At 32.5% G+C, this 22003-nt stretch overlaps 3 protein-coding genes and 1 non-coding gene across 4 annotated transcripts; 3 read left to right on the forward strand and 1 right to left on the reverse strand.

Moving 5' to 3' along the window:
• Positions 1-4804: 4804 nt before the first annotated feature.
• On the forward strand, positions 4805-8173 carry LOC123212737 (purple acid phosphatase-like). Its single transcript, XM_044631909.1, has 8 exons — positions 4805-5373; positions 5566-5766; positions 5941-6052; positions 6381-6610; positions 6737-6875; positions 7033-7253; positions 7490-7611; positions 7723-8173. Exons 1-8 carry the CDS (start codon positions 5194-5196, stop codon positions 7910-7912), a joined length of 1395 nt encoding a protein of 464 aa, XP_044487844.1. The 5' UTR covers positions 4805-5193; the 3' UTR covers positions 7913-8173.
• Positions 8174-11733: 3560 nt separating this feature from the next.
• On the forward strand, positions 11734-17091 carry LOC123212748 (WD repeat-containing protein 13). The gene is made up of 12 exons (XM_044631926.1): positions 11734-12308; positions 12940-13046; positions 13613-13682; positions 13899-14046; positions 14147-14284; positions 15063-15202; positions 15436-15480; positions 15761-15871; positions 15960-16141; positions 16221-16342; positions 16585-16661; positions 16750-17091. Exons 1-12 carry the CDS (start codon positions 12069-12071, stop codon positions 16858-16860), a joined length of 1491 nt encoding a protein of 496 aa, XP_044487861.1. The 5' UTR covers positions 11734-12068; the 3' UTR covers positions 16861-17091.
• A 141-nt stretch (positions 17092-17232) lies between these two features.
• Positions 17233-17305, forward strand: TRNAE-CUC. Its single transcript has one exon. It is a non-coding gene; the product is annotated as a tRNA-Glu (tRNA).
• A 476-nt stretch (positions 17306-17781) lies between these two features.
• On the reverse strand, positions 17782-21632 carry LOC123212775 (chromatin remodeling protein SHL). Its single transcript, XM_044631966.1, has 5 exons — positions 21468-21632; positions 21044-21389; positions 20550-20618; positions 18837-18972; positions 17782-18147 (listed from the first exon to the last, which is right to left on the reverse strand). Exons 1-5 carry the CDS (start codon positions 21538-21540, stop codon positions 18121-18123), a joined length of 651 nt encoding a protein of 216 aa, XP_044487901.1. The 5' UTR covers positions 21541-21632; the 3' UTR covers positions 17782-18120.
• Between the last annotated feature and the right edge of the window lie 371 nt (positions 21633-22003).

Here is a 22003-nt window from a genome sequence, read left to right on the forward strand (position 1 = left end):
TATAAAGGATACAAAAAATAATTTTAATAACATTTTAGGGATAAAATTTTATTTAACTTGAAATTTTTTTCTTTTCAATAATGTTATAAAAATTTAACAAATTTTCTAATCAAATTGACATATGGGTGAGAAAATGACTTTTTTAAATTTAAGAATGAAAATATGTCATTTCATCAAACCTTAGATGAAAAATAATTATTTAACTTATATATAATTTTAAAAAATATGGTTTAAGGTTTAGTTTAATTTGGAAACCATCCAAACTATAACCCAGAATGTAAATAGTTTTTCAAAATTTAATAATAAAATCAACTTTTTTTAGAAATTAAACCAAATCATAATTTTTGAATGTTTCAGTTTGATTTTACTATTTAAACCAAATTATACATACCCTTTTATGCTCTCAAATATCGTATTAACACTCGGTTGTCTTGTGTGTGATGTTTTAGCGGGCTTATTGTCTTATATTGAACCTATTTGAAGAGGATAATATCAAATTGATATTTTGGGGTTTAATTGGTTTCGTTGCCCTATTTCCACAAGAATGTAAACCATTATAAGCAATAAGTCATAGGGACAACAATCAAACATATTTTCTACATGCTAATTAATAAGATATGCAAGTAAAAATCTCTCATCTAAGGACAATAACCTATTAGAGTACAATCGGTTTCATATAATAATATAAAACAAAAAAAATTAAATTTAAAATTAAATTTGAATTTAACGTATAAGATAAGACTTAACTTTTGGTCTAAGTAAAAGGAGACTCAACATAACTCTTATGTACTAATCAACAATACTTTTTTCAAATTCTTCATATATATAATCATTGACATAGATTTTTGAAAAATAAACCAAATCATGTTAACAATATCGTGTCTTTACAATTTTCTTACACAATTTCACTCATCTGTACTTGGGTCCATTCATTATAATACATTAAGACAGTTTAATAATTTATCTTTTATTATTTATATTATTTTGTTTGATTTATAGGTAAAAAAATTTTAATAATTTTTTTTTACTAGTAGTGATATAACATATAATATATTTATATATATTAAAAGATTATCAATGTAATTTTAATTTTGTTACAATTATATCATTACTTATTAATTTTTTACGATTAAAATACTTTTACTTTCAAGGAATATCAAAAATATTTTTGAATAATTATTTTAAGTAAAATAATATTTTAGTATTTTTTTATTACATCTAATCAAATACAATAATTATTTATATATATCAATTTTTATCTGATAAATTATATCTAACGATCTTCAAAATAATATATCTTTGTGAAAATATCTTATTTTTGATAATAAAAAATTCCTAAACAAAAAGCATCCATAGTGGTATAAAAATATTTAACTAATTCCGATTCTCATTGTTATTTTCTTATGTTTGGTTTAGCCTCTTGTGCTTCTTGTCAGTATACGTAAATCCACATTTATAGTTGCAAAGGAAAGCAGAGGTTGCTACACATAATGTTATGTGAGATCAAGTGTTCTACAAATCCAAAGTTGGGGATGAAGGGATCATAGATGGCGTATGCGAGTAATGGTCTCAAAAGGGTACTTATACTATTCACTAAGAAATGGGTTGGTTTGAAAGAAAATGAAAGGTTGAGGAAGAAGTAGGGCTCATAAATATCATTCGGGGATTGCTCTAATAGTTGATGTAGTTTACGGCAATGGTAATCATATCACCATAAAATTCAGTTTCCATTTTTCTTTCTCTATTTTCCCTTGATTTGTTCGATTGTTGAGTAGAAGAGATCAGGTTTTATGACCACGTATAAAATTCAGTTAGTTTTTTTCCTGATCTCTTGTTTCATTTTTCTTATAAAATCACATTTTTTTATTGCCATTATTATTGACCGACCACTAAAACATCTTATATACAATTTTGAAGTTTGCTGTATAATTTTTTAATTTCATTTTTCAATCACCTTTGAACTTGACATTTTATGGGTGATTTTTGGTTGATTAGTAGGGTTACCGGGAGGGTGGGTTTCATGGTAAGAAAAAACATAAAAAATTACAATAAGAGATATTAAACTAATTGCTCTAAACATTAAGGTTCTAAGGGAAATAGTTTCAAAATTTAAACATTAGACAAATCTAAATCACTAAAATACCCTTATATATAGGGGAAACTGTATTTTTTCCCCTTTTTTTAACCGTGTATATATATATGTCACTCATTTCAAAACCTAAACAAAAATACCACAATAGTATTTTATTTTTCCAAAATACTCTCGTTGATATAATTCATGTATACAGAAAGAGAGAATATCATATCTCTCTTTTTTCTCAACCTTCCAATGAGAAAGAAATTTCTGCAGTATACGAAAAACATTTATTCAATAGAGAAGACATGTGATTTAATAATAAAACTTATGAGAAAACCATTATAAAGGATTCAAATTGGACACAAGGGAGGGAGAGATAAAAATTGCTAAATTTATTTAGAGAATTAACATTCGTTATAAAGATTTCACAGCAAACTCATCCATATTCAGGTCAGTCTTGATTCAAGCCCGTATGTTATGTGTTTTTTTTATGAACAATTGAAAATAAAATAATGTTTGGTAGATTCATATTCATGACTTCATGTGAAATTTAATTTTGTTGTGATTTCATGTTGTTAGATTGTTTAATGTTGTTATTTCATGTTATTTTTACTGTTTAAAGTTGTTATAATATTGTTTAATGTTGTATTGATAGTTATAAAATACGAAAATTCAGGTCTGAAAAATTTTCGGATGAAGACCTTGACCTTTTTTTCCTATTTTTTTACATTCCACTCAATTTCATGTTGTTTAATGCTATTATTTCATGTTGTTTTTATTATTTAAAGTTGTTATAATATTATATTGATGGTTATAAAATATAAAAATTCAACTCTAAAAAATTTTCAAACAAGGAACAGGTTGGCGACACCAACTGCTTGGCGGGCATCGCCAACCCCCTGAATTTATTTTTTTCTATGTTTCTTCCATTCTACTAAATTCCTTTTTTCTGTTTGTGTAGACTTATTGTATATTCACGTGAATGAAGGAACCAAACATTTGAAAGTATTCCCTGCAAAATTCACTGCAATATTCCTTGCACAAATATTCTCTGTCATATTCGCTTTGCTTTTTGGGATATTGTATATATATTATATGATGTATTCTTTACATATTCAACGTCAAGTCCTTCAGTGCATGCTCTTCATCGGTGGCTTCTTGGAGTATTTATTCATGTGCTGCTTTAATATAAGACTGACGCCAACCAAAATTTAAGGAGATAAAATCAAGTGAGTTTATAATTTTTGTAGATTTAATCTAAAAAATTTAAATTCACTTGATCTTATTAATACATATATATAAATTTTATTTCAAATATTGATACTAAATATCTAGACGTATTCTTTTTTTGTAGTGCATAAAAAGAAAGAAGTAATAGTGTTGCCTTTGTTTTGGTTTCTCAAAGTTGAAGATAAAGACAATTTAAACATTCTAACTTATAAAATGATAAAAATATTTAAAGTATAAATAATATGATGTAAATGTATATATAAACCCAAATTAGGGTATATAATGCCAATGGCCAGTACTTAGACAGTTGGAGGCTGTTGGCTGTAGCTGCAACCTGTAATACTACAACTGCAGGCACTCTTGCAGGCTGTAGGCTGCAGCCTTGATACAAATTTTTTTTTTTTCAATTTATTATATGAACAGCGATAGATTGGGGCAGGTCAGCTTTGAAGCCTAATGTGCAGGCTTCCTATACAGTTTGAAATACCACCACGGGTCTGGTCTGGTTTGTTACCATAACAAGTAATGCTCTCTCAAATGTTGAATGAAAAGAGGTGTAGATGATTACTTTTATAATGTGGGACAAATATATATACATATATTTAATGTAATGGACGAAATTGTGATGTGCAAGTTGGAAAAACGCATCCACCCATATCTTCAAAAGAGCCAATTACAATTGATTTTAAGATTTGAATGCAGATCTAATTATTATTGTTTAAAGAAATTGAACCACCCAATCTCGACTATGATTACGGCCTTCGAAGAGTTAAAGTTGCTTATAATTTGAATTTTCTAAAATTATTGCATGATCCACCAAACCCATTCATCCACCAACATCTTGTCCATTAACTGAGGTTTAGAAGTTCCATGAGTTTTTGTTTTAGTCTTTCTCTATAATCTTGTTAAGTTGAATTGGTACAAATAGAAATCTTAACATTAAAAGATAATATGAAATGTAAGATTTGATAATTACTATAATTTTAACATTCAAATAGAAATCTTAATATTCAAAGATAACATATTATATAATCTTATCAAAATTTTTCAAACATAATTTTGAATATAGGTTTGTCGGGCATGTTAAATTACGTCAAAAACTTTCTACTATCGATTTTCTCTTTCTACAAATCTCATTATTAACAAAACATATTTCTTAACATATAAAATAATTTTATTATTGGTTTATAGATTCGGTTGAAAATATGGTATAATTATAAGATTCGTTGAGAAAGAAGATTGCAAGAATGATTACAAACACGAAAAGTAGAGTGGCGGAAAGCCAATTAAAATTGAAGAGAAGAGAATCCCAATGGGCCATCCATGACGGTGGGTGTGCTTGGGCCCATTTTCTATCACTATAATTGGATCATGGACCATCAATGGCCCGGTAAATCTGGACCACCACTTGGCTCCTACCTATAGGTCAAGTCATTCCAAACTGCAATGCAATGACTCCTTCTCTTCAAGTATAGATCTTAACTTAGCCTCACGGACTAGCTTGTTTCTTTGACTTGTCATAATCTGAGTCTCTTCCTGTCTGAATTAGATTTCATGCATTGTTTTCCAATATTCATCACTGTCATAACACGGTTTCGGCGACTTCAGGTCAACTCAAAATTTTCTTATTCCATCCATAGTTTTCCACTTTATGATAGAGAATGATATCTTATCGCTTACTTCTAAGTCGTGTAGAAACGAATCTTGCTAGCATTCAAAACGGTTGGCGACTAATCTACCGGGTTCATCACTGTATATTCCCCTTTTTTCATGGTAAACCCATGGACTTCTCTCTATATTATAGTGTTACACTGTGAAGAAGACTAAAATTTGTTCAGTGCGTCGCCTGCCCGCCTGAATTCTAGGCCAGCAGCTTAAACTCAAAAATGGGTGTGCATGGATTTTTCTCTTCTTTTGTTGTATTTCTGTGCTTGGTTTTGAATGCGGCAGTGGTGTGTACTGGTGGAAGAACGAGCAGTTTTATCAGGAAAGTCGAAAGGGCTGTTGATATGCCTCTTGATAGCGATGTCTTTCAAGTGCCGCCTGGTTATAATGCTCCTCAACAGGTTAATGTTTCTTTCTTTCGCTCTATTTTTTAAAAACCTTTATTAATTATGTTTCTGCAGATGGGGTTATCTAGTCTCTCATATAAAGGGATTTTGTGCTCATGTTTTTGCTTATCTTCTTGAATGATACAATGGGAAAGTTTTAATTGTAAATCTTTGATAAACTTTTACATCGGCTTGGTCCAAATTTAGGTTCATATAACACAAGGTGATCATGAGGGGAAGGGTGTGATAGTGTCATGGGTAACTCAGGACGAGCCGGGTTCTAACTCAGTGGTTTATTGGAGTGAAAATAGCAAGGAAAATACGACAGCTGAGGGCAAAGTCTATACCTATAAATTCTACAATTACACTTCTGGTTACATTCATCACTGCCCCATCAAACATTTGAAGGTGAATTTTATTTTAATAATCGTAAATTGTTCTGTCTGCATTGCTTAGGTTCTGTATATGCATTGTCTCTATCTTTGTATTAATTTGGCGGGGAGTTTAATTTGTTAATTGAGTATTACTTGAAAATTTTACTTATATAGTCTGTTTGCTTGTGTTTGTGTGACTTCTGGGCAGTTCAACACTAAATACTACTATGTGGTTGGAATTGGACAAACCGAACGGCGGTTCTGGTTTATAACACCTCCAGAAGTTGGCCCTGATGTCCCTTATACATTTGGTCTCATTGGTAAGTAAAAGCTAGTTGAAAATCCACAATTGTTTTAGTCCACTTTATGTATCTAGTGAACTGTAAACATAAACATAAAGTAGGAATGCTATTGGTTACACAGAGCCTAAAGTGGTTTAGCTAGAATAGCTACATGTTATGATTTGTGGTAGTCAATTTGACAGAAATTGTTTATTAACTTGCTAATTTCTTATTTTCAGTGGCTTGTACTGATCCAAACTTCCCTTTGAATGGCCTGATAGTCTCTTCAGTAGATGTTCTTCTAAATTTTTTGCTCAGTTGTTGCAGTTACTTTTATTTGTGACAACCTGTTGGGCCTGTTTTGCAGGGGATCTTGGTCAGAGTTTTGATTCCAACATAACACTTACTCATTATGAGATGAATCCACTGAAAGGGAAAACTGTGTTGTATGTTGGGGATCTCTCTTATGCTGATAACTATTTGAATCATGACAATGTTAGATGGGATACATGGGGCATATTTGTTGAGAGAAGTGTTGCTTATCAACCATGGATATGGACAGCAGGGAATCACGAAATTGACTTTGCCCCAGAAATTGTAATATCTCTTAATACATTTGTGGGAACTCTCATTGCTTGCTATGTCTACTATATATACGCTTGGAATTTTCTCAGAGTTACTAGTGGGCGAAATTAACAACAGAAAGGTTGTATCTTTGTGCAGGGCGAAACGGAACCTTTTAAGCCTTACACTCACCGTTATCATGTGCCTTATAAAGCATCACAAAGTACGAAGCCCTTTTGGTACTCAATAAAGAGAGCTTCAGCATACATCATAGTCCTGGCTTCGTACTCAGCCTATGGTATAGATAATTTACAGTATTTATTATCAGACTTGTCAAGATTAAATTGTGCATAATGCATGTATGCTATAAAATGTGATTTCTTATCTACTAAGCTCTAACTCTGGAAACTATGCGATTTACTTCTTTCACTTTGCCCTTTTTCATTCTTCTCTAGGTAAATACACTCCTCAGTATAAATGGCTGGAAAAGGAGCTACCAAAAGTTAACAGAAGTGAGACACCATGGTTAATCATTCTTATGCATTCCCCATGGTATAACAGTTACAACTATCATTACATGGAAGGAGAAACCATGAGGGTAATGTACGAGAGTTGGTTTGTGCAGTACAAAGTTGATGTAGTATTTGCCGGTCACGTCCATGCCTATGAACGATCTGTGAGTGCTCCTTCTATAGGTTATAACTTCTGAAACAAAACTTTTGTTTTATGGTGGAAAGTTTCTGCCGGAAATGCGTTACTTCAAATGTATGCAAAATTTCCTGCTTTCATTCTGTGTGTTAAATGGAAATTTGAGATTTCTGGTATACTGTTGAAATTCATCTCTGCCTGTAGATTAGTAAAGATCTCTGTTTATTCTTTTTGTACTTGACAACTTGTTTCCGACTACTACAGGAACGTGTATCTAACATTGCATACAATGTCGTAAACGGCATTTGCACTCCTGTAAAGGATCAATCTGCCCCTGTATACATAACCATTGGTGACGGAGGCAATCTTGAAGGCTTAGCAACAAAGTAAGATTATATTACATAGAATGAGTCCTCTATTCTGTGACATGTTTTCAATCCGTTAACATTTAGCTAAAATATAATAGCTTCTTTTTTTTTTTCTTTTCTGTGTTGTAGCATGACAGAACGGCAGCCCACATACTCGGCTTATCGGGAAGCCAGTTTTGGCCATGCCATTTTCGACATTAAGAATCGTACTCATGCTTACTATAGTTGGCACCGGAATCAAGATGGATATGCAGTGGAAGCCGATAAGATGTGGTTTTTCAACAGATATTGGCATCAAGTTGATGATTCTCCTTCATAAACTTTATTTTACTCAACTCTCTGGGATAAAACCAAAAATTACTGAACTCTGTGGAATAAAACCAAAAATCCAAGTCAGTGAGAAACTTTTCAATAATCTTTATAGGCTTGACACATCATTGTCTTGCCTTAGCTCTCAAAAATTTACATAAATTCTTGGAATAAAGGTGTCGGTTTAAAGCTAGCTTCCTTCAAAATTCTGTGTGTTCTGTATTCAAAACATGTGATTACGGAAATGAATTCAAGACATCTTTTGGAACAATCACTTCAATAGTGGGTAAATCTTTTAGCTTAAAGGAAAAAAGGTAAATAAAGACTGTGGACATTCCAAATGAAGGAGATGTTTTCTTTAAAGGTCTAGTTAATATAAGGTTGATTCATAGGACTAAAAAATCTGGATGTTAATGTGATTTTTTATCACCAACTAATATACGTAACTCAAAGTTTTGCGCAAAATAGACTAAAGCGGTAGTAATTTGAATTTGAAAAAACTCACGATAGCTCTTGTTTTGTTTGTTTATTTATGTGCAACATTTTTTGAAAGAAAAAGTACATTCTAATTCAATTGAATTAGGATTAGCCAAAATTATGTTTGTAATCTGAATTCAAAGGAAAGCAAATCTTGCATTTAGGTATCATATATATAGGGGATGTTAATTCTTACTGGATGAGAATTATAAGGATGTCTTGTCAAAGAATTCGGATGGGTTCTTTTTTCAGTAAGGATGCAAGTAAGACCTTCAAGAGATTTATTCACTTCATGGACTATGAGTCGAGGTTGCCTGATTACTAGCCGCTCATTAGGAAGTTTATACTTCAAAATAGGGTTTGGGGGTTGTGGTACTACTTATTGTTCACTAACCATCCATATATGAGATTTAACTTCAAGGATGACTTTTTGACTATATCACAACCCCACCAAATTTTGGCGTGTGAAGATGATTTCGAGAATTTCGAAAATCTTTTGTCACACAAAGATCTTACCATATCATTTAGGTTACACAAATTGGTGTTATTATAACCATGTATACTTTAAGTCATATTGTTTTGCTTGTGCGATACAATTGAATATGCACTATTTGTATCACAATGTTAAATGATTTTACTGTTTAATAGTATAATTACCGTGCAATCAAATCATTTTATTATATTGATATCTAATTAAGGTTGAGACATAAATGTAATGTTTACCTTAAACACTCTTGACTTTGTAATTTGACTTTTGAAGCAAAAATTAAATATTATTGGACTTGGGCAACAACCTGATCTCATTATGACTACAAATTTAATTTATCGTAATTATCTATCAAATAACACCACGAGATATCTTCTCTCGTTCCAAAAAATGATGAATCCTATGCAAATCTATTATAACTCGGATAAACTTCTCAACATAAACAATAACTATTGTGTCGATACTCTTAATAAGAAGGTTATGTTATATTAATGTTAAATTAGGTTAACTGATGTATAAAAAGTTTTAGTAATTTCAAGTTTAAAGATTATACTCTTAATAAGAAGTTGAAATATTAGTGTCTAATTTCAGAGGGTAACTTAGTTGAAAAGTATGCACCGATTTTTCAAGGAATCAATCTAGATATAGGCACGCATAGATTTGCAATAGCGTTGGACCGAATTGAGTTGACTCAAGTCCACAAAATCAATTCAGTTTTATTTGATTTAGTTTGAATTTGTTTATTTTGAATATAAATTAAATTTAAGTTAAAAGATTTAATTTATTTTAAAATCAAATTAAACTTGAGTTATAAAAAGTTTGATTAGGTTTAGCTTATAAGCTAGATAGATAATTCGATTCAGTTTAAATTTAATTTATAATTTGATTCAAATTATATTAAATAATTATTAAACGACATTTTTCTATTAATGAATCACAAATTCAAGTAATGAATTTGAATCATATGTCTGACCCAAGAATTTAAGTAGTAAATTCGAGTTAAACTCGAATCGAATTTAAATTAAACTATTTTTGTTTAAACTAAATTATTTTTATTTAAATTTAATTTAATCTATTTTTAATATTGACTTAATAAATTTAAATTAAATGATTTTTTATTTAAACTAAATTTAAGAAGATATTTAAAGTTAATTTTGTTCCTATCAACCCCTAATTTGAAGGGAGACGTGAGAGACAATTCTCGATATCTGGGATTAATGTTTTATTTGTGTGTAAATCATATCTTTTTCCCACCCAAGATTTTCTTCTCGCATGGGTTACATAAATAATATTTTTTAATCTAAAATTGAACTTTGCTTTAAAAAATGGCCAAACAACTATGTCCCACCCAAGGTTTAGCGTTGTCTCAAATGTTCCCCTTTTAACTATGGAAACATCAAATACCTACTTATGGTCGGTTAGATTTAATAAAACCCTAACGGTAGTAAGGGTAAAATCGTCATTTTTACTATAATATTAAAAATAAACTAAAATAGAATATAATTTTGCCCCCCTAAACTTTAAAAACTAACATTTTTCCCCAGCCTAAGTTTTAAAAAACCGCAGTTTCACCATAGGGTTTGGTTTTGAAATCTCCGACGACATCTCCGGCTCCGTTGCCGATGGCCTCTCCCTCCTGAAGCAACCTCTCCTTCTGGCGATTTCTTTCCTCCCATTTGGAGGTCCGATCGACGCTCGGAGACGCCGTGGGAGATGAAGAACTTCGTCTCCCACGACATCTTCGGGCGTCGATCTGACTTCTAAATGGGAGGAAAGAGATCGTCGAAAGGAGAGATTGCTTCGGTAGGGAGAGGCCGTCGGCAACGGAGCCGGAGAGGTCACCGGAGATTTCAAAACCAAACTCTAGGGTAAAACTGCGGTTTTTTAAAACTTAGACTAGGGAAAAATGTTAGTTTTTAAAGTTTAGGGGGCAAAAAGAGATAAAATTTTTAAGCGTTATGATTCTGTTAAATCTAACCGGTCATGGGTGGGTGTTTGATGTTTCCATAGTTAAAGAGGGGGCATTTGAGAAAACGCTAAACCTTGGATGGGAAATAGTCATTTGGCCTAAAAAAATGCCAAAGACTATTTTGCACTCAAGGTTGATATAATAATAAATTTTAACCTTTTAAATTTTAAATAGTTAAATTATCATCTGTCATATATATTTCTTAGTAATTTTTTCAATATTTTTAAAAATAATTTTTTTATATTTTTATTAAAATAATAAGACTATTATTAATATTCAATATAATATTTATCACTTTAAAAGGGCATACAAATTTTAAATTTTTAAAAATATCCTTAAAATTCTAAAAACCTCTAAGATTTTTAAGCACCCTAACATTTTATAAAGTTATGGTTTACCTCCTGAATTTAAAAAAAGGGAGAGAAAAAATAAAGAAAAAAGTGAAAAATACAAAAAATAAGGGGAAATGATTAAAAAAAAGAGAAAATAGAAAGTCTATGTAAAATAGCATTTCTACCTTTCCATTTAATAAAATTCACTAACAAAATTAAATAAAGGGTAAAAATTTGACTTTTTTAAAATTTAAAAGTAAAATTTTGTCATTTCAACAAACCTTGGGTGGGAAATAGTTTCCAGACCATAAAAAAAAAAAATCTTAAATACCCAAAGAACTAAAATTACAGTCTTATCAATTCTCTTTTATATTACAAAGTTGTTATTTAACTCTAAATTAGCCTTAAAAAAATCTTTTAAATACCCAAATTTCATAAAAACCCATTTGTTTATCTCTGTTTTCACTCTCACCCTTTTTCCTCTGTTCCCACTTTCAAAGCGCAGTCAATTTCATTAATTTCCTCTTTTTCTTCCATTCCTTTATTCTATTCCTCTCACCCTATCTTCTTCCTCAATTTAACAAATTCATATTGTTATCGATGACAATCCAAAATCGATCATTATAAAAAATAACTCATAACAAGATAAAAGAGAGGGTGGTAAGGCTGACAAGAGTGAGATTGTGTGATGGTGAAAAATTTATTAAAAGCATTTTCATTTCGAAAGTACCAACCAAACTTCGCTTTGACATTTTCATTTCGAAGTGCCAAACAATAAGCGAATTCAACTCTTCATTCATTTTCAACCCAATTTAATAAATGAATAAATCCTCTTAGCCGGAATCGTTCAATCAACGCCTTTGATTTTGGATCACACGGTTCTTCGATCTCTATTCTGAGAATGAATGGCGGCGAGTCTGATACAGTGGTGGAGGAGGATCCAACACCAACAACAAGAACGACTACAGAAGAGAACAACAAAAATAGCGATCGCAATAACAAAGAGAATGTAAACTTAAAGGATCCAGAATTATTCAGTTGCTTGCTTCAACCTGCGAGTGCCGATTCGGATCCCGGCTATATCGGCATTCGCCGTCTCCTTCTTTTCCGCAAAGCGGAGTCCGGTGTCTGTAGCCGAATGGTATTGTTTCCGCGTGGCTTGCTTGTGTTTGTGTTTGATGTGGAATTTTGGATGTTCAGTGTGTGATTTGAGCTAATTTAGGAAGTAATTAAACTTGTCTGAGTTTGAGTTGATTTAGTTGATATGTAATTTAGTCAAGCGTTTACAATGACTGGACCAGTGTAATGATTTCGAATGCGTTTACAATGGCTTGAGGATGATTGTTTGATTTGTTCATGTTTTTGCCGGGAGACTGATGAGATTAACTTAGTGGATTGGACGATATGAAGTGCGATGAAGTGTTTTGGTTTTAAGAAATGTTAATAAATTAAGTTGATGTTACTCATTACATTATTGAATAGGGTCTGTGATTTTGGATTTAATTAAATGTTGTGAAAGAGTTTCAGGATATTTTGAAATCATAATGTTCGCCTAAATGATGGCTGGAAACCTTCTGTTTGTTGTTACACATCTTGTTCCTTGCACCTGGAAACTAATGTATAAGTATCTTTATATTAATTGCTATTATGGAAATAGGTACTTGAATTTATTTATGGACACTACAGTTTTGAGCCTTGGATTTACTCTGTTTATCTTTTCAAAATGATTATTATTTCTGTAATGATGAGCAATTGATTTCTTCACTTTAAAGGATTGGAGATGCAATGGAAAAGGCTATGTAGCCTACCGTAATTACATACGCAGACCAAGAAATTGGGAGTTGCAAATAGCAAGCCTGACTAGCACTCCAGGAAACAGGTTGACAAAATTTTCTTATGAGTAGGATTATTGTATGTTGATTATTTATACTAATTAGCCATGAGAAGTGAAAACTTTGATTTTTAATTGGATATCATGATTGTGATAAATTTAACCAAAAAGAGTATTATAATGCTCCAGAAGGTGATATTGTGGTACCACGATAGAATAAAAGCATATTCTACCATTGTTGTTTCAAGGAAATACACGCTTATGTGCAAGTTGATGAGTTATTTTCCGTGATTGTTGGCTCCAATCTTTAAGCATAAGCATGTGTACAAGTATAAAAAATTCCTTGAACACATACAGAAAGAAAGAATATTTGACTTGCACTTCAGTCAAACAAAGGTCTGTTATTTGGACAATTTGCAGAGCTGTGATGACAGAGTACTTTGTTTATTTTTAATTTTTTCCTTTTTAGGCCTGTGTTTTTTTGCTTTGCTTTGTAGTCGGACCTCTGAAGAAGTCTTATGGCTACGCAAATTTTTGGGTTGTGGTGCTGTTTTAAATTTATGTTTCAACACAATTCTGACATCAGGATGGTAATTTACTGGTTGATGCATCAGTGGGCGATGGCTTCAATCTTCAAATTCACTCTCCTTAATGTTTGAGGTGGAAAGTTGTAGTTCTAGCAGGGTACGTGTAATTTCAATGAACCTTCATTATTTTTTGCTTGTCATTGCATCTAATGCTTTAATGAATCATTAAATGATAAAAGGTACTAGTATGGAAGGATTTTTTTTTAAAATACTGAGCAATTTTTTTTTATGCTTACATAGTCATGTAAAAAGATTCTAGTTTTGTTTTTTTTCATTGTAATTATTGTAAGTTGCTCCTTTCCTTTTCTTACAGGACATGAGAAGTGTCAATGTAGCTTCAAGTCATAGAACAAGTTTTAGCTCAACAGCAAGTGACAATGATCTGTTACGTCGTCGAGGGCCTGAACCTGGATATTCTTTTGTAGGAATGAATTGCATCTTTGATCAATGCAAGGCATCTGGTATTTTTGCCCCTCAAACCTTTCACATTGCTGTTATTAATTTGAGTGGTAGATTTTGATTTTTCTCTATGATGTAGCTTGATTGGCTTTATATATGCAGTTACTGTCTTGAAGTTTGGGCACATGAGTTCTGATCTACTTGCATATGGAGCATCAGATGGAACCTTGACAGTGTGTACTGTCTCTGAACCACCTTCAATCATCAAACAATTAAATGGACATTCAAAAGATGTCACAGGTTGGATTAACTGGTATTGTTTCTGTAGTCTTTGGTAAATGTTAGGGTGCGTTTAGTTGACGGTTTTTAAGTTCATCTTGGTAATCTATCTTTTATTCCCTTGTTTGGTTTATCAGTAATAAAAGATTACAGTAATCTTCTATTACCAATGTTAACGTGACAGGTAATATAGGTGGTAATCTGATTACCACCTTCACCTTAGGTATTTAAAGATTACTGAGGTAATCTTGAGTTTATTATAGAAAAATTATTATTTATTAATTTTTTGAGATAAAAATAAATTTATTTTTAATTAATATGACAAATAATATAAAAAATATTTAAAAATAATTATATTTAAAGGCATTTAAGCAAAATAATTTACTAGTAATCTTTTATTACCTTTAACCAAGCACAATAATTATTTATACCTATCAAATTTTATCAAACATAGTAATCATTTATACCCAGTAATCTTCTAAGTAATCTATCTTCAAGGTAATCTTTCTATTTTAGTAATCAAACATTACCCAAACCAAACGCCCCCTTAGAGTTAAGTGTTTGCATCCATACCTTATCTGTTAGTTTCTGTCATTGACAGTGTGGATGTCATCTTACATGCCTCTTTAAGAGTTGATTTAATGAGTGTTGAATGTGATTGCTAAGCATTTACATTCTTGTTTGTTCCCTCATTAGCAGCTCTTAAAGTGAATTGAGTTTTATATACACTTAGTTAAATTGAATTCAGGTCCAATATTTACTTTTTCACTGTGCTCCTAAAATGCTAATATATTTTCAGACTTTGACTTCACCTCCAACAATCAATACATTGCATCATCATCACTGGATAAAACTGTGCGAGTGTGGGAGTTATCAAAAGGCATTTGCATTCGAGTAATATATGGAGTTTCTTCACAATTATGTATTCGTTTTCACCCTGTAAGTACAGACTGATAACTTTATTCAGTTAAAATATATGAACTTATTTCATTCTGAATGTCTTGTGTTTAGTAGTTCATATGTGTAAGATTGATTCGTGTTGCAACCAACTGCTTCTCCACTTTCTCTCTCACCCACTGTCTGCTATACAACATGTTTCATATCGTAACTGAATGTTCACTTGGCCATGTCAAATTCTCTTTTCATTTTTTTGTTCTTTGTCTTTTGTGCAGGTAAATAACAACTTCCTCTCTGTTGGCAATGCAAAAGAAATCACTGTAATTTCTGCTTACCTTTGTTATCGGCATACCAAGAAAGAAAATTATCTTCTTAAAGATATTGGCTCCTTGGGTTTTTTTTTTTTTTTTTTTGAGATCCAAACTTTTATTTTTATTGATTTTGTTAAGGGAACAAAAGATGCTATTTTAAAACCAGGATACATGTGGATTGAGAGTGTCTGTTCTTCCCTATACATATCATCCTTAATGTGGGCATATTTTTTTATTTCAAGTCACATTCCATTAGGTGATTTGTAACACTTGATTATATCTATACCAGGTATTCAACTTCAGCACTGGAAGAATTATTAATAAATTGGTCTTTGACAGTGAGGTTACTTCTATGGATCATGATCACACTGGTCAGCTCATTTTCTGTGGGGATGGCCAGGTATATCTTGTATATGGTTGCTCTCTTTAGTGTTGAAACTCGTATATTCCTTTTTGGAAATTGTCAAATGGGTTGTTAATATATGCAGGGATGCATACACTCGGTATCTATGAACTCACACTCAGGTGGGCTGTCTCGTTCTCATCGTCATCGATCTACTGGCAAGCGAAAATCTCCAGTCACAACTGTGCAGTACCGGAGTTTCTCTCTGTTGGCACGGGGACCTGTGTTGCTGACATGCACTCAAGATGGAAGCTTGACTTTCTTCAGGTCTAGTATTGAGGACATGCCTTCTGCTATTAAGTTTAGTCTGTAGCACTAAGAGAAGGCTGTTATGTTGACCTTGCAGTGTTGCTTTGGAAGTACAAGGTTATCTTACTCTCCGGTGCTCACTCAAATTAGCTCCACGAGTTCACAACATTCGAGCATCCTTCTGTCCACTACTTTCCCTCGAACAAGGAGAATATATAGGTTTGTTTGTCAATCTCAACTTTAATATTTCTCTGAAATTAACAAATTAAAATCAAACATAGGAGAAAGAGATACATCATATAAGGATGTTGAATTTTGATTTCCTTTTTCAAAATTACTGTCATTAGTGGTATTAATGGGAACAACTTTATAGGAATCTATTCATTTTGCTTAGTGCTATTTATTTAAATAATAATTTTTTATTAAAATTTTCTACTGTCATAATGTCATGTAACATGAAGTTGCCGGAAGTGAGGATTCAAATGTCTACTTCTATGATTTGACTCGGCCGAAGCATGCTTGTGTGAACAAGCTACAGGTCTATCTCAACCTCTTTTAATATATATATATATATTTATTTATTTACCAATCTGCTGAGGAAGTAACCAAATGATTCATGACTGCAGGGCCATCGTTTTCCGGTGGTAGCCGTTGCCTGGAACCATGGAGAGAACTTATTGGCATCATCTGATCTTTACGGCGTTGTAATTGTATGGAAGCGAGCAAACAAAAGTTAGAACAAATTTTGTATAGTGCACTGATGAAATTTCTTAGATAAGTTTCTTTTCACTGCTTCGTCATTCTTTTTGAAAATACGGTGATCCCTCTGGGTTTAATTCACATAAAGTGTATGATCTTGATTCATTGTATCAAACAAGATAAGGAAACTGAACTGTAATTTGTTTGTTCGAATCAAAATTTTGTACGGCTATCAGTTTACCAGCTTGTTATAAAGGGCCATTATGGAATGTGTAATTTCTCTTTATTATGCTGCACTCTGAGGTATTTACACTGCCATCATTATGCCGTCAGTGAAGGTAGAGGTGGTCAATCAGAAATTGTATGAAGATACTGTTAAAATATATGATATAGGGAAGCACCCTCAACAATCCGTTGTAGTCTAGGTGGTTAGGATATTCGGCTCTCACCCGAAAGACCCGGGTTCAAGTCCCGGCAACGGAAAATGTTATGCTTTTATGCCGTCAACAATTTTCAAAATATTATTCCTTAAACCAAAATTTTCTCTTGTTTATCCCTCAACTATTTTCAAATATTACCATTTACTGAACCCATTTTTTTTTTAAGCCCCCTTAACCAATTTCGAAATCTGAATAATTTTTTACTTAGACCCCTCAACAATTATCAAATCAAACATATTAAACTTTCCGAAAAAAATTCTTATTACAGCCCCCAACAAATTTCAAATAAAAAAGTTTACCTAAATCCCCCAACAATCTAGAACTCAATACATACACCTACGTGTAAATCAAATTCTACATAATTTAACGATTAAATGTTAAAATACAAATTTTGGCTGCTTCCATTTCCATTTAAAGGCCATGACTATTTCGTCACATATGAAACAACATTTTTCACAGTTTAAATTCATATTTTAAAACAAAATGGGCATCGCCATTCCATAACTTTAACAAATCAGATAAGAAATGAAAAGACCTTTTTATCCATTGCTCTTCAAAGTCTAAATACTTTGTATTATACACAAACCTATTTCATATATAAACAAAGAAGACAGAAAGAGGAAAGAAAGGAGGGGGAATTTACATCATATTACAGAAAATCATACACATCATCAGCTTTCAAAGGAGAACGTGGTCACCGTCTGTCTGTCTGTCTGTCTGTCCGTCAGACAAACAGCTTATTCAGACCACTTTCCCTCTTCCACTAAATCACAACTAAACTTTGTCAGGAAGGTGTCTGCACGAAGCCTACGCAAAGATTTACAGGGGATGATTCTTGACTTGTTTATGTTCTTACTATCACCTCCGACGCCGTTTTGTATCCACCTGAAATGCCTCCATCAGTGGAAATTACATATATGAATGAGCCAACTTTTAATTAGGGCTGGATTTGAGCCAAACCAAACTAAAGTTAGTTATCAAGCTCCCCTCAAAATTGTTTGAGCTTGACTCACTTGATGGAGGTCGAACTCGAGTTCAACTACAATGCTAAGCTGAGATGAGCAAAAAAAACGTTGTTTTGATACGTATTTAATTAATACAATATCATTTTAGTTGATTCGTATCTTGGTGAGCCAGACACTCCTCAAACTCGAGCTCGAAAATATTTAACTCTCAGGCTTGAGTTCGCTTAAACCAAGCTCGTTTAATACTTGTTCAAACCGAACTCGTTTTTGAACTTAAACAAGCTCTACTTAAATCCAATCCTACCTTTAATACATTGAAAAATAATCATGACTAAACAAACATACAAGGATGCAATTATCATTACATGTCTCCATCACATTCCTAATTGGGAATAATAGATTGAATACCATGAATGACATGGAATAGACATAATAAAGTAACCACCGTGTTCTGATAAGTGAAAAACTGCAGAGAGACTGAGTAAAACAAACCATGCATGTCTCCATGTCGATAGTCTAGTTAATGTTGCAATAAGAATCTATTGGTTATTGTACATGCATCAAGAATTTGTATAACTACTTGAATGTAACCTCGGTAAGTGGGAATACCTTAGTATCTGAGTGTCTGGCTGTGGTATGAGAATTCTGTAACTTCTTTTGGCCTTCAGTAGAGCAATTTTCACAGAAGAAGTGGTCAAGTCTTTTAGCCTCCTCGGCAGTCATGTTTATACAGGTAGGATGGAACCTGAATCAAAATAACATGTTGAAGACTGTAAAAGATTGAACTCTAAATTTCATAATTTTTTTTCCTATCATTTTAATGTTTTTGAAGCATGCTACCGTTTGTTAACAGCAACACCCACAAAATAATCATAAATTTGAATAAATTTATATAAGAGATTCGGAGCTAGATACTGAAAGACCTAATCACTTGTAAATAAAGAAGGATCCCTACGACTCCCCCCTTTAAACAAACAAATAGTACATGTTTCATATGGCAACTCAGTTCTTATCCAGTAAAAGCTATACCCTGCAAGGTATTGCCCAGAGAAAGTTGTGCCTATTAACATTTGCATATCACAAGCTCACTAAATATACAATGATCTCTAAAAGTTGACTAATTTAAAATTATCAAATTTACAATTCCATTCTACTCTTAAGGTCATATTTCCAATCATCTTGCCTCTAATTATCTGTTATAAGTAACTAGGTGCTGTAGTTATAAAAAAAAAGTCCAGTTTTTTTATATACAACTGCAAAAAGACGTGAAGAGCCTCCACACTTTCCAAACAATCATTAATCTCCAAAGATACTGGACTTCCTCATTCCAAATATTACCTGCCACATTGATATGGGCAGGTTTCAGCATATTACAATGGCAAAGTATTTACATTGCAACAAATTAGCTAGTGATGCAAAAGTACAACTAACAATATAAAGAATAACAGGTAGGCAGGGCAACTGTTTCCTAGGTAGTCCATTCCAATCAGTCATCCAAAGGAAAATCAAGTTAAAAGCGGCATAAATAGGAAATACCGGTGAATTTGTAATGAAGTATCTTCTAAGAATCTTTTCGACAATGTAAATTCCCCAAAAATTTGTGCATCTACTTAAATGCAACCTAATAATCAAAATGTGATACTTTATAGGTCCCTGTAGGTGAACTGTTGAAGCACAATTCCACTCTACCTAACTTGCAAATCCCTCTTAAGTTCAAGTAGAACAGGACAAAATACAACAAATCAATCAGTAAATTCTGAAACCCACTATTTTGAGCAGTCTTCACCTATACAGGTATAATTATACTGTGACAGCAAGTTCACCCTTCCGTGTTTCTTTTCCATTAAACATAAATCATTTTCAGTTTGGGATAGAAAAGATACTGCATATGTTTCCTACAGAAACCTTAACATATCCATATTTAGAAAATTGATAATTATCTCAACCAGAAAAATTGCAAAAATAATAATAATAATAATAATAATAAGACGAGCAAATTCAATAATTAACGACTTCAGAGTTGAACATTCAATTAAGTTTCCACCATATTAGTGCCAGTGGCAGAGAAAGTTGCCAGACTCCTCAAAATCAGATAAATGTTACTAAATAGATGAACATACATAATTCTGAAACAGTAGTCAAGTTTAAATCTTGTGTACTTGTTAATTCTGGAAAAGGGAAATGAGGACTCGTTTCATGGACATGAAAATCTCCAAAATATTCACAAGCAAACCAGTTGTTTAATTAAAATTCATTCGCACGCTTAATGTGAAAGGCATAAAGGTTTAAACAAATTAAACAGCCTAAAAACAACTAACTTACCAATCGCTGCATCCTTCACACTGAACCATTAGATCGTCAGGGTTGTATGGCATTTCACATTTGCAATACCTGTAACATTCATAACTTTTCCAGTTAGAACTATCTAGAGAAAAAATATCAAACTACAGAAGTAACCAAAAAATAATACAGTAAAACTAAGGTAATCTCGACTCAAAACTTCTTCATAACACTTAAAAAGAACTTTCCTTTCTGGAAATCTCACCATCGTAGCTTTTATTAACGATACAAAATCCTACCAAACCTATCAAACGAAGTAAAAATAATTGGTAATTAAATTTTCTAATTTAGAACAAAATTATATAAACAAAAAGATCATTTTTTTTTTCCAAATTTGTAGCAAACTTAAGCTGCATTAAACCCAATTTATCACTAAGTTACTAAAACGGCCTTTATCATGGACAAAAAAAAAAAGTGCACCAATTCATGAAAAAATATTCATAAGTAAATGAAAATCAAACAAGCTCGCGACATACACGGCGACACGATCGGGATTGAAAGCTCCCGTGGAGGAGTTATACTCGAAACGGCAGAAAAAATCGTCGTTTCCGACGGCGTCAAGCTTCGTGTAACTCTTGAAACTGTGGACCGTACACTTTCCTTCGACTGTGTCGGCGCTCTGAAGGTCATAATGATCGGAGAGGAAGACTTCCTTAGAGCCGTGAAATTGCCGGCGGCCTCCGATCGATTCCTCCGGCCGGTAGTACCAGCGCACGCGCACCTTCACGTTGGTGCCACGCGCGTCGGATTCGATCCCCTCGATCTTCGCCACGTACGAAGGCTTCGACGGATCCGACGGGCGCATTAAAACGCAGTCGCCGGCTGAAAGCAAAAAAAAAACCTTTAATTTTACTTCAATTAAAAAAAAAAAAGACAGAAAGTGAGTTTGTATTCACTTACGTTTAATTGTTTTGTTGATGTGTTTGACTGTGTAAGACTCGAGAGTTCGCTTAGGAGCTTTGGGTTTGGCCATTGATCAGTGATCACCACAAGTAGCGATGGAGAATACACAAGACAAACAGAGATCGTAAAAAATTCAAATTTCTTTTTTTTTTTAATTTTTATTTCACTTCTAGGCCGTGTTTGGTTTGACATCTGACTACTTAAGGACTTTTGCTTTCTCAAAAAAGTTGCCATTATATTCATAGGATAAATATTCTGTTTATCTTTAATTAATTTTATTATAATTATAAAATAAATTTTATAATTTTAAAATGCCTAAATAATATTTTAAAAAAACGCTTCTGAATTAAAAAAAAGTTAGGCAAACACGGCCTTATATGACTGATTCTTTATCCCTTGGGTGTTCCGCGAGGAGAGGTTGAAAGATGTAGAAGGGTTTTTGATCATCGTTTGTTGTGTGTAAAACGGGGAGACAGGGTAAGACTGAAAATCAGTAAGAAAGAGAAGGGTATTTTGGGAAGAGAGAAGGAAAG

This window comes from Mangifera indica, chromosome 4 (genome assembly GCF_011075055.1).
Source record: "Mangifera indica cultivar Alphonso chromosome 4, CATAS_Mindica_2.1, whole genome shotgun sequence".
In the NCBI taxonomy this organism is placed as follows: Eukaryota; Viridiplantae; Streptophyta; class Magnoliopsida; order Sapindales; family Anacardiaceae; genus Mangifera; species Mangifera indica.